This window comes from Gadus macrocephalus, chromosome 8, assembly GCF_031168955.1.
Source record: "Gadus macrocephalus chromosome 8, ASM3116895v1".
In the NCBI taxonomy this organism is placed as follows: Eukaryota; Metazoa; Chordata; class Actinopteri; order Gadiformes; family Gadidae; genus Gadus; species Gadus macrocephalus.
Window position 1 is genome coordinate 7,081,748 of NC_082389.1, and position 12,184 is coordinate 7,093,931.

At 42.6% G+C, this 12,184-nt stretch overlaps 1 protein-coding gene across 1 annotated transcript in view; it reads right to left on the reverse strand.

Annotated features, from left to right (window-relative positions):
• LOC132462783 (growth hormone-releasing hormone receptor-like) overlaps nucleotides 1-12,117 on the reverse strand; it is a 12,852-nt gene extending 735 nt beyond the window's left edge. The window contains exons 1-4 of the mRNA XM_060058525.1: nucleotides 11,393-12,117; nucleotides 10,488-10,605; nucleotides 4,349-4,456; nucleotides 757-857 (exon numbers count right to left, since the gene is read on the reverse strand). Coding sequence (XP_059914508.1) covers nucleotides 757-857; nucleotides 4,349-4,456; nucleotides 10,488-10,605; nucleotides 11,393-11,473 — 408 coding nt within the window. The 5' untranslated portion in view covers nucleotides 11,474-12,117. The remainder of the gene's footprint in view (nucleotides 1-756; nucleotides 858-4,348; nucleotides 4,457-10,487; nucleotides 10,606-11,392) is intronic.
• Nucleotides 12,118-12,184: the final 67 nt, after the last annotated feature.

Consider the following 12,184-nt stretch of genomic DNA (forward strand, 5'->3'; position numbering starts at 1 on the left):
AGAGAGAGAGAGAAAGGGGAAGATATATAGAGAGAGAGAGAGAGAGAGAGAGAGAGAGAGAGAGAGAGAGAGAGAGAGAGAGAGAGAGAGAGAGAGAGAGAGAGAGAGAGAGAGAGAGAGAGAAAGGGGAAGATACAGAGAGAGAGAGAGAGACTTTGAATTTAGACTTAAGTGTCATAAGGAAAAGGACGAGGGAAACTCAAGGTAAGCAGAGACACTGAGAGATACCGTACACAGGCTGACATACATTGAGATGATCAGTGAGGGCCAATAGATCCTTCAGAGGTGGAGAAGAGTTGCCAGAGAAAGATGCCGAGACATGTGCGTTCAAATGCGACTATGAAAAAAACAGCTCAGAATATTTAATGCAGGGAATATAGGTGCTGCATGCATCTCAAGGTTTAGCGGCTTCATGCTTTTACATTTGTCTCTTCACGTTTATAATAATAATTCGAATGTGATTGGAATCTGTATGACTGAAGACATACCGAAGGATGTCAACATTGTATATTTTTAGACATTGTTATCGAACATGCTTCACTTTTCAAACCCTCTCTCTCACAATCACAATCACACACACACGCACGCACACACACACACACACACACTTATGCACAGACTCTCATTCATGTGCGAACATACACACACACGCACGCACACACACACACACACACATCCTGACAAACCTTTTTAAAAGGCGTGCTAATGGCCCAGCGCTCTATGAACAGGGTGTGTGAGTTGGTAGGTGGTTCGTACCTCAGACTCAGGTCCCTCGTCATGGCTGAACAGACAGGCCTCCTCGTAGGGCGGAGAGAGGTCCATCCAGCCCTCGGCAGTACAGCTTCTGGAGACGTAGCCTGGTGTTGGGGGGGAGGGGTTGCGTACTATATCAGCTGCTAACTTCATTCATCTAATTTGTGTGAATGTAAAAATGCAAGTCCTCTGCTGTTCGGTTGATCGCAAACAGAACCCAGTGTTGAAGCTTCTAACTGCAGTTTGCTTGCTTGTTTTCTCTCTCTGCAGCTAAAGAAAAGCGATGTCCCTGAGCACACTGTTTGCACACTGCTCTACTAAATACACAGTAGCAATCATCTCTGATTCATATTACCCTCTCCAAACTAAAACGATAGTTTGTTTGTTTAGCTTTTTTATGTATATTGACAGACGGAATGGTCGTCTTTTGTATCCAGTAGTGTTAGAGTTGTAACGACCCATGCACTGAGCTGTGCAAACAGGCCCCCATGCTGTCCTGAGAGAGAGAGAGAGAGAGAGAGAGAGAGAGAGAGAGAGAGAGAGAGAGAGAGAGAGAGAGAGAGAGAGAGAGAGAGAGAGAGAGAGAGAGAGAGAGATGAAGAGAGTTGCAGAGAGACTGAAAACGAGTCAGATTGAATATAAGCAAAGAGAGAAAGAGATGGGGGGACTAAGGCTGAGAGAGAGAGAGAGAGAGAGAGTATTGTTTAAATAAACATTTGAGGAGTTTTGCTCTGAGAGTACCACAAGAAAAAACGGTTACATTTCTAAGGGAACATTTTAAATGACACCTATGAAGCATCAGGTCACAACCCCTTGGGATTGCTGTCTTAAAGTCGCAATATGTAAGTCTGAGCCCCTTCCAAGTTAGTGGGTGGGAAACTTTCAGAACTAAGATAATTCGACAGTGTTCTGTCCACTCTAACTGGCTTTGGGACGTCAACTTGCCTAGCTCAGCCAGCATTTAGAATTTGTAGAAAATGTCTGTTTTAGGATGGTATTCCAGTGAACATTATTGAAATCATAGTCGATCACTATTGACTACAGATATGTCCAGGTTAAATTAAGCTAGGAGCAAGGGGTGTTGACATGGTGTAGAACCTGCTAGAAGCTGTTCTAATATTGTTTTAGCATGCACCAAACCAATTGATATTCTTGGCGAGTTCTATACTAAAACTGCCAACAAATCTGACATTTCTTGTTTTCCATAAACGAGGGGAGAAATGATTCGGTAGTAGGACTGCCTTCATGTGGCTTGTTTTTCCCCTGTAAATATTTGTGGCCAGGAAGAATTTGATTTATTTACATTTTTCCCTGGTTTCAGCATTTAGAGACAGAATGCAGCCAATCATGTGAGTCTCTGTGACTCTGCTCCAGCACAAACAGCTGCACATACAAACACACACATAACCAAACATTGTGCACAGGTTTGGTGTGTGCCTGTGTGACGCCTTTGACGTCTGGGAGTGTGTGTGTGCACTGATTAGTTTATTTTTATATGGATGTGTTACTATGTTTGTGTGTGTGTGTGTGTGTGTGTGTGTGTGTGTGTGTGTGTGTGTGTGTGTGTGTGTGTGTGTGTGTGTGGTGTGTGTGTGTGTGTGTGTGTGTGTGTGTGTGTGTGTGTGTGTGTGTGTGTGTGTGTGTGTTCAGTTAAGTTTCGGTTTCAAAAGTCAAGGGTAGGTTTACACAGGGTCAACGGTACAATGAAATGTGTTGTCAGCTCCAGACGCAATAAAAGCAGTAGTCATATAACGATAAAAAAAGACACACATAACATAAACTACATAAACAAAGTGGAATGATTAGGTCAATGAGTTGAGAAGCCCGATGGCCTGCTGGTACAAATGTCCTAAGGTCTGGTGGTGCCCGCTGCCATGCTGCTGTATCGTGGGCCAGATACAGGGAGAACAATCTGTGTGCTGGGTGGCTGTGGTCCACGATTAGGCTGCCTACTGCATACCGCTGGTGACAGATATCCTATGTGTGTGTGTGTGTGTGTGTGTGTGTGTGTGTGTGTGTGTGTGTGTGTGTGTGTGTGTGTGTGTGTGTGTGTGTGTGTGTGTGTGCGCGTGCGTGCGTGCGTGCGTGCGTGCGTGCGTGCGTGAGAGAGTGCACGTGCAAACGCACACCATCTAGCCCCAGGAGCTCAACCTATCACTATGGGGGAAAATACAACGCCAGAGGAAAAGATAATTTCTGAGCTTTTTGGCAGTCTGACAGCAAGGACCATGGGACAGAATCTAGGTTCTCCAGAACCTGCGGTAGACTGTAGATCTCCTTCTGCAAATCTAGAAGGGGATCTCCTTCTGCCAATCTAGGAGGAGATCTCCCTCTTCAAATCTAGAAGAGATCTACTTATACCAATCTAAAATGAGATTTTGTTCTACAAATCTAGAAGGAGATCTCCTACATATCTAGAAGGAGATCTCCTACATATCTAGAAGGGGATCTCCGTCTACAAATCTAGCAGGAGATCTCCTGCATATCTAGTAGGCGATCTGCTGCCACAAATCTGGAAGGAGATCTCTTCTTGCATGTCTAGAAGGAGATCTCCTTCTATCGCCCTTCTACTACCCACACGCACCTCCTTCGTATGAAATCCACTAGAAGTAAAACACACAGCTAGGATTGAACCAAAACCTGGGGAGTTGACATCGAATCTATTCCTGGTGTGTTATATTGACTCCATCCATGTTGATTCCCTCTCGCTCTGCCCCTGTTTATCCAGATGGCATCTAAGCTACTGATCATTGAACACTTGAAGCTCCAACGTACACAAAACACAAGAGTCCCCGCCGGCAATCCACTCGACTCTAAAAATATCACACAGCCTCCTGCACCTCCCACTCCGTCTCTCTAATAGTGTCAATAACTTTGTCTGGCACGAACACTGTACATGTGTGCAGTTGGATGGGTGGGTGCTCAGAAAAAGGGCCAGCTGAGTAGCATTCTTCTAAAAACCGTGAATGGGATTTTATCCCTTATAAAATGCTAAAGTGAAATGTCGTCGGGTGGAAATTAGATTTGTGGGACTTGGCCCCCTGTGTGATCAGAGAGAGAGATTTTAATTCCTACAGGGTTGTGTGTTCTGGTATTCCCACCTGGAAAACGGCTAACTAATATAAAAAGCATACGCACAGATGTGTTAACCCATGCAAATAGCTTTAAGCTTGAACAAACATCAGGACACAGCCGCAAGTAATCTCAGATCGCCTGCAGATTAGCTGACATTTCTGCCTATTGGCGTGAAGGATGATATGACATTGTGAATCCATTTTGTGACTTTTATCAAAGACATTTGTAAATTAATTGACTTGTTTGGAAGTGATTGATTTTGCGTGTTTAGAGGAGTTTTTTCTTCAGTTTTAATTCTCAATACTTAGTTTTAGAGGGAGATAAAATTGGGTTGAATCTGTATTGTGTATTGTCAGCAACCAGGATACAAAACAAAGATAGAGATGAGAATTTCTGCAAATTATGGAAAGGAACAAGAATGCGTATTCTGTCACTTCCACTGCTCAACCACAGCCAAAGGGGAAATGGAGTTGAATTATGAATACATCTCCCACCAACCCCGACAGCTGAACCCACTGACCTTGACCGGCAGAGAAGTGCTGGAAGATATCGGAACAGGACACGTTGACCACCTGGCCCTCGTCCACGTTGAACCAGCAGCGCACCTCATCCCACTGGGTCTCACAGCCTGGGAGGACAGACACGCAACACCTTTACACTCAACCCCAAAAGTCAAAGATAAAATGCTCATTCTGTCACCCACTCAGTTGTTGACTTATTCATGTCTGTGCCTGTAAATGTGTGCGTGTGCGTGTGCGTGTGCGTGTGCGTGTGCGTGCGTGCGTGCGTGCGTGGAGGGGATTTGAGTCACTGTTATGAGAATAGGTAGCCAGGGAACCAGGTGAATCTCGAGCTCATGTTTTATTTGCTCTGCCATGTGCTGCCCCTCACGGTCAGATGGATTTCCAGCAGACAAAATAAACCCGCCCCATATTAGATAATCGGTTGGGATTGGCCCGGGTCGGGCCAATCCCAACCGATTATCTAATATGGGGCGGGTTTATTTTGACGACTGTAAAGAGGAGTGCCCTATGGCAGCCACTTTGAAGCATCTTCAGATACAACCAAGATGGCTGCAGCTGATGTGTTTCATTGCTCTGATTGCCTGTAGGTCTATGCACAAATGACAGAACTGCAGGGATTCGAGAACGTCAAAGCAAACGAGAAACTAGATCTAAAATAAAAACCTATGGTGCAATATTAGGTGGGGTTAACAGAGTCATTGCAGATGTCATGTTGGACATCTGGTGGAAAGACGAAGTCAACAATGTGGACCTGTTGAAAAGAACAAGCCGAGACCCCATAGACTCACATATCCGAAAAGGAGAATGTGGAGTTGGATTAGCCACGTCCTCAAAGATAACCTGTCACAAACATCCCCCCGACAAGCCCTGAAATGGAAGGAAAAGAGCCCGAAGAACAGCTGGACTGGGAAGTCAACTGGGAATAGCTTTGCTTGAAAAGCCATAGCAGAGTGAAATGGAGGATATTTGTCTGCGGCCTGTTTGCACCCAAGAGGAGCAAAGGGCTAAACAATATAAAATAACAGCGTTTGGGCCACGCCAATCAGCGGTTCACTGTAGTCCTTATTGGACCGGTGTCGGGGTCGACAGCTCCATCGATGGGTGAAGGAGGTCGTCGGGTCCCTCTGGTACCCGGGGTATGACCCCGTGCTCTGGGTAGAACAGGGGCCGCTGTGTGACCCATGGTTGGGTCTCAGGCGGATTACAGAGGAGAAATTGGGTTTCCTTCACATGTGTGTGTTTGGTGTCTCACATGTTTGCTCTTTGTTGGTGGTATGTCTTTTCTCTTGTGGCTTCTCTGGAGGTCAAAAGACAGACCACTAACAACACACTCACTCACAGGCAACCATACTCACACACAACATACACACACACACACACACACACGCACACGCACACGCACACGCACACGCACACACACACACACACACACACACACACACACACACACACACACACACACACGTGGCCGTGGGACTACTTTAATTCCTATTAAATTAATGTGAAATGCAACAGCAGAAGTAAACTTTAGCTAAAGGCCCAAATGCAGGGTGTGGTATATTTATAATTCTAATTTGAATTGTCACCCTGCCATGTCGATTAAAACGGATCGTGACCTACTTTTTGACTCAGTGCTTAAAATAAATGTCAGACATTCAAGTCTTGCAGGAACAGAGTTGCCAGATTGATGGATAGGAAAAAGTTACAAACGTATTGCATTTAACACTGAAAACAACTAAATAAAAAAACACTGTTGATTGAGTTATTTCAGTATTCTGTAATAGAAAAGAATGCCCATTGATTTTCAAATTCACTGTAATTTGAGATTAATTAGTTCTGCATAGTAACTCAGTATTCCTTTGTTTAAATTTGGCCCTGCATGATACTATGGGATGCATGAATAGTGGAATAAACATGCTTTCGGGTTACTATCTTTATGTGTGTGTGTGTGTGTGTGTGTGTGTGTGTGTGTGTGTGTGTGTGTGTGTGTGTGTGTGTGTGTGTGTGTGTGTGTGTGTGTGTGTGTGTGTGTGTGTGGCACAATGTGAATGAAGCGGCATTTACATTGCATCATGCTTATGATCAAAGAATGTGACAGATGGGATTGTAAATGATAATCCAAGTAAGTGAGTGTGTTTCGGATGTATTTTCATTGTTCAAAGAAATGTTCCATTTGAGCAAAAACAATTATGTAATTTATCGATAACAATGTGTAAAAATAAATGTTCACATCATGTCAAATTGATAGCAGAAAAAAAGCATGTGTATCGAACGCGTTGGAAACACTTAACAGTAAGGGTACATTAATTAAGCATTAGTTAGCACTAGTAAATGCAGGGGTAAGGGTAAGGGTCAACCCTATAAAATGATGCATAAATGAATACCTTAGTCAACATGAACACCATCACCTGTGGGGGTCTTCTTTGGGCAGGAGTTTGCATTGGATCGGGGGTTGAATGGGCAGTTGAATTGGCACTGAACAGATGTATATGTGTGCGTGTGTGTGTGTCTGTATGTGAGCGGGTGTGTAAAATGGAGGTTTGAGAGGAACGAGTTAATAAAATAAGGAACATCGTAGGCAGTCCTGAAAGGCTTTATTTCTATCAGGATGATAGAACGCAGCCACGAGAGTGTGCTCCCTAAAGAAAACCGTTGGATACTGTGGCGGTCCTCCTCTGTGCTTCCAACACTTCTAACACAGACTAAAGCTACCAAAGCCTTTGTCGCCTCTTGGGTTACGTCTGATCCTCTGTGGGCACCACAAAGGAGCCACAGAGTCTATTTGTGTATGTGCATGTTGTGGTTGTAACGGTGGTGTGTAGGAGTGTTTATGTGCGCAATTGTTTATTTATTTGTATTTGATATGCGTGGATGTATTGAGCACCTAACAGTATGCACCTAACACACAAATGCATGCACCTGTTTTGTGCCAACTCAATTCATCCCATTCAACCCCCCAGCCAACGCAACCTCCATACCGAGGAGGCCCCTAAACAGGTCCACCACTTAAAGGGACTCTCACCTTTGTTGCATTTTTACACTTTTTTTGGATAAGGTTAAATTGGTATTAATAAGGTAATAACACTCTAATATGCAAGACAGACCCACCAGGAGTAAAAACAAACAATTATTTTACTCTCATAATATTTAGTGAAAACTTCAACCAATAAAATTCTTCGGACCGAATGACCTTATTGGCCGACAGACCTGTCTGTTTGCTGCATGGATATATAAGGTTTTCCGTCTGCTTCTTGTGGCGCATTCGGGCCCGCGTCATCAAGGCGCGTCCTCAACTAGAGGGTTTGTTTTGATTCCACGGCAGACAGTAGCGAGTAGCGACCGTAGCGACTGACGATGGCAGACCAAAGTGGTCCACTACGTACTGAAACTGCACCATTCAGTCCGATTAGGGGACTCACTCATCTCGGACTCAGACTCACAGAGTTACCCTCCTCTGGAGCCAGAGCCGGCCCTAGGCATAGGCAGTATAGGCAAATGCTTGGGGCGCCGTCATCCGCGGGGGGGCGCCTAAAACGGGGGGAGAAAAAAAAAAAAAAAGTATATATATAGGCCTATATATATATATATATATATATATATATATAATACTACTTTTTTTTTTTCAGTGCCATTACTACTATTATTTTGAAATATTATTTAAGCCCACAGCAACATAAAGTCATAGCAAAGGCTATTAAATAATGGAGAAGCCTTTTTTCTGGGTGCCTGCCTGGCTCGTTGCTCTGTACCTGCCCTCTGTGAGGGGGGCGGGGTCAAGAGTGTGCAGTTAAAGTGAATTAATGTTAATATTTCACACCTTAGCTTTCACATATCATTCATAGGCTATATATACATTAATTTCACTGCACTTTACTGTTTTTTGCACTGTGGTGAGACTGAATTGCATTGCAATGACAATAAAGTTGAATGAATCTCATCACATTTTCATTAGTCTATATTAGTCTCATGTATAGCACATCTGTTTTTTTTATTAAAATGTAACATGCAGTCGTCACATATACTTCTCTTCTCCCTTCAGATGCACTTTTAAAATATTTCAGTACCACCCCCAGTGACACAGCATCAGGTGCTGCTGTCCCGTCTACCCGTCTAATTTTGTATTTTACACTTCAGTACACTTTTTTACACTTCAGTTGAGTGCTTGTTTAATCTCTGGTTAGAACCAAATTAGATAAACCATACTACATTTAATTGTATTTACAATAATTTGAATCTGAACTCTATTATTTTGCTTATGAATGCCTTTAGTAAACATCATGCATTTCTTTGCAGTATTTTGTGCATACTTATTGTATGAGTGATTCATTGCTTGTTACTTGGTTTGTTACTTTGGCTTGGTTATATATATATATATATATATATATAGGCCTATATATATACTTTTTTTTTTTTTTTCTCCCCCCGTTTTAGGCGCCCCCCGCGGATGACGGCGCCCCAAGCATTTGCCTATACTGCCTATGCCTAGGGCCGGCTCTGGCTCCAGAGGAGGGTAACTCTGTGAGTCTGAGTCCGAGATGAGTGAGTCCCCTAATCGGACTGAATGGTGCAGTTTCAGTACGCCGTGGACCACTTTGGTCTGCCATCGTCAGTCGCTACGGTCGCTACTCGCTACTGTCTGCCATGGAATCAAAACAAACCCTCTAGTTGAGGACGCGCCTTGATGACGCGGGCCCGAATGCGCCACAAGAAGCAGACGGAAAACCTTATATATCCATGCAGCAAACAGACAGGTCTGTCGGCCAATAAGGTCCTTCGGTCCGAATAATTTTATTGGTTGAAGTTTTCACTAAATATTATGAGAGTAAAATAATTGTTTGTTTTTACTCCTGGTGGGTCTGTCTTGCATATTAGAGTGTTATTACCTTATTAATACCAATTTAACCTTATCCAAAAAAAGTGTAAAAATGCAACAAAGGTGAGAGTCCCTTTAATACATTGAGAACTGACTGCCTTGAATGTGATACACTTGAGCACTTCAGCACTTGGGCTATGGACAACACACTGAGGTCTGAATAGGTCAATGATGCATTAATTCCTTTGTTAAAATAGATAAAGGATGACTGTATTGTTGTTGTTGCAGAAGTATAACCTTTTGTAAAATAGAACTGATAGAACTGAAATTCCAATACAGTAGGGCATACAGTGTATTGAATCCTAACCCATTTGAGCGTCTATGTTGTGTGCGTATATGTGTGTGTGCGTGTGAGCGTGCATGTTTGCAGATGTACGTGAGATAAATACATTCCTAAATACGTTCCAAATTCTCTTCAAAAAATACCAAATAATAGCCATTTGAATGAACCTTATATCAGAAATGTCCAAAGATACCTTAAGTATGCGTATGTACTCTCAGAATAGGCAGTGCTCTATCAGATGAGCCAGTGAATTAGTGCAAGAAACAGTTTCTGGCCAATCTCCAGAGTCACTGAAGAATCAGTGATTAACTCTTTAATCCTGATTGAGGTGAGACTTAAGAGGTACGAAGTGTTTCACAATAGAGCTGCCTGCTGCCTAGAAAACACATCCTATTTGAAACTAAGTGATACATATTTGAGCTAAGTGTGAGCTATTAAATGAATACATTTGAAAATTAATAAATGGAATACAAATTAATGTCCCCCTAATGTAGTCAATTTAGATTTGGACACCTTGGGGTATTAATCAAAGTATGACAAATAGTAATCTTGTGTAACAGGGAGGATTAAACAATCAATACATCAGAAGATAACCTCAGCTCCTCACTCAAATTGACTCACTCGCCCACCTCAGTCATTCACTACAACAGAGAGAGAGAGAGAGAGAGAGAGAGAGAGAGAGAGAGAGAGAGAGAGAGAGAGAGAGAGAGAGAGAGAGAGAGAGAGAGAGTGTGTGTGTGTGTGTGTGTGTGTGTGTGTGTGTGTGTGTGTGTGTGTGTGTGTGTGTGTGTGTGTGTGTGTGTGTGTCCATATGAAAGGTAGCGATTGGTTAAAACTAAAACTATTTCCCCTCCAATATATTTCTTCTATTAATTAATGATCTGCATGTTGCAGATGCATGATGGTGTGTGTTGTGTGTGTCACTGCAACCCTGGGAAAACAACTCAATAATAAGAGTGTTCGAGGTAAATTGTTGAACCTTTGCGGCTGCTCGAATTGTTCCGCTCCTCCTCGCTCTTCCTGGTCTGGAGGCAAATCTCACGGCTCCGCAGGTGATGGGAGATTATGGCGCAATCTGGGTGCATCGCCACCGCTACCTGGAAGTGGGAGAAATCCTTCAACTGTTTGCAGACAGACTTTGGAGGGATGCCTGAAGGCTGGGCTGGGATTTTTTTGGGGTTGAATACGTTCAAAATGTAGCTTACTATGGCTGGGTTAGTCCACATTGCCTGACCCTAGCTTTAACTTAAGTGTAGGCTAAACAATTCAGAGCCAGTGACAAAGAAGAAGTATTGCAAGTGATGGTTTTAAAGTTAAATAAATGTTCCATGTCAATGATGTGTCCTTTGTCATTATTCATTAAATGTGTAGTTACATCTAATGTATTGACATTTTTTCTGCAAGGTTCATGGAAAGGTGAAATGTTTTTATTCCCAGCCGAGTTCAATGCACTCTTCTCTTTCGTTTCTGTTTCTTATAACATGCCCTAGCCAATACTCCTTTAATGACACGTATTACATATATCGTTGTGTTGGCTAAGGGTGCAAAAACATGAGGTAGCCTCCCACCGCAGCAATTGCATTATTTTGAATAACATCCTACATTAATAATCAATAATATAGCAAAGCATATTGAGCCTTAGACCAAGGGTGGCAATTAAGCCATGAAACCATATACGTTATCGCCTATTGGTTGTTGTGAATTAATTTATTTTCTATAATTTAAAAGTAGGGGTTTGAATACTGACACTTTTAAAGTCTTCTACATTCAGTTAAGATAGGTTAATACTTATTTTAACGTGGGATAAATTATTAAAATACGTCTTGCTGATAGAAACCCTTCTATACAGATGTAACCGACATAGAAGACAGAAATAGCTCCCACCTTATTCCAAAGACTCAGGTAGAGAAAGAGGAGAGCATGTTGTTGGTTCAGCCCTCGGATTCCCGGACGATTGGATTCCATTGCTTGAGCCCTTTTATAACGAAACTGCAAACTGAGTTAATTCTTGTCCTTTCAGGTCTAAGCATTTAAGTCAAATTCCTCTGTTGTGAAACGTTCCCATGATCGATTGATACATTTATTTGCATCCTCCGTATAACGAGTAAACTACACAGCGCGCAAAAACCAGCAAGTGCGTGAAGTGTGCTTCGCGCGTAAAAGCCAGACATTGGTCAATCGGCCTCATCCCAACCGCCAGCCCTTCTCTCCCCTCTTTCTCTCTCTCGTTGTCTCTTTCGAGACAAACGGGGGAGAAGGTGCAGTGATGCACATGATCAGAATCATGTGCATTCAACAAATTTCTCCCTAATTAAATATTAATTCTTCCAATACGATTTTTCTAATCAAATGTTGAGATGGAAGTTATGAATGATCGAACACAAAATATGAATTGTTCTTAGCGTGACTTTTTTTTATGTCATCATATCTTGTTACGTATGATGCCGCTCCCTACATCTTGAGTCACTGGCGCGTCCTGTGTACCTTTATATTTTTTTAACCAGCAGGTGTCCCCAAATCAGTGTTACCGGCACATTGATTAATAGCCTAGTAGTGGTTAATATTGGTAGTAAAGACGTCATATCTGACCAATCTGAATATCAAGTAATTCATGTAAACAGGGAAAGGTATACGCCCAGCTATGCATGAAAATAGGTGGTTGTAGAAAAAAAAATC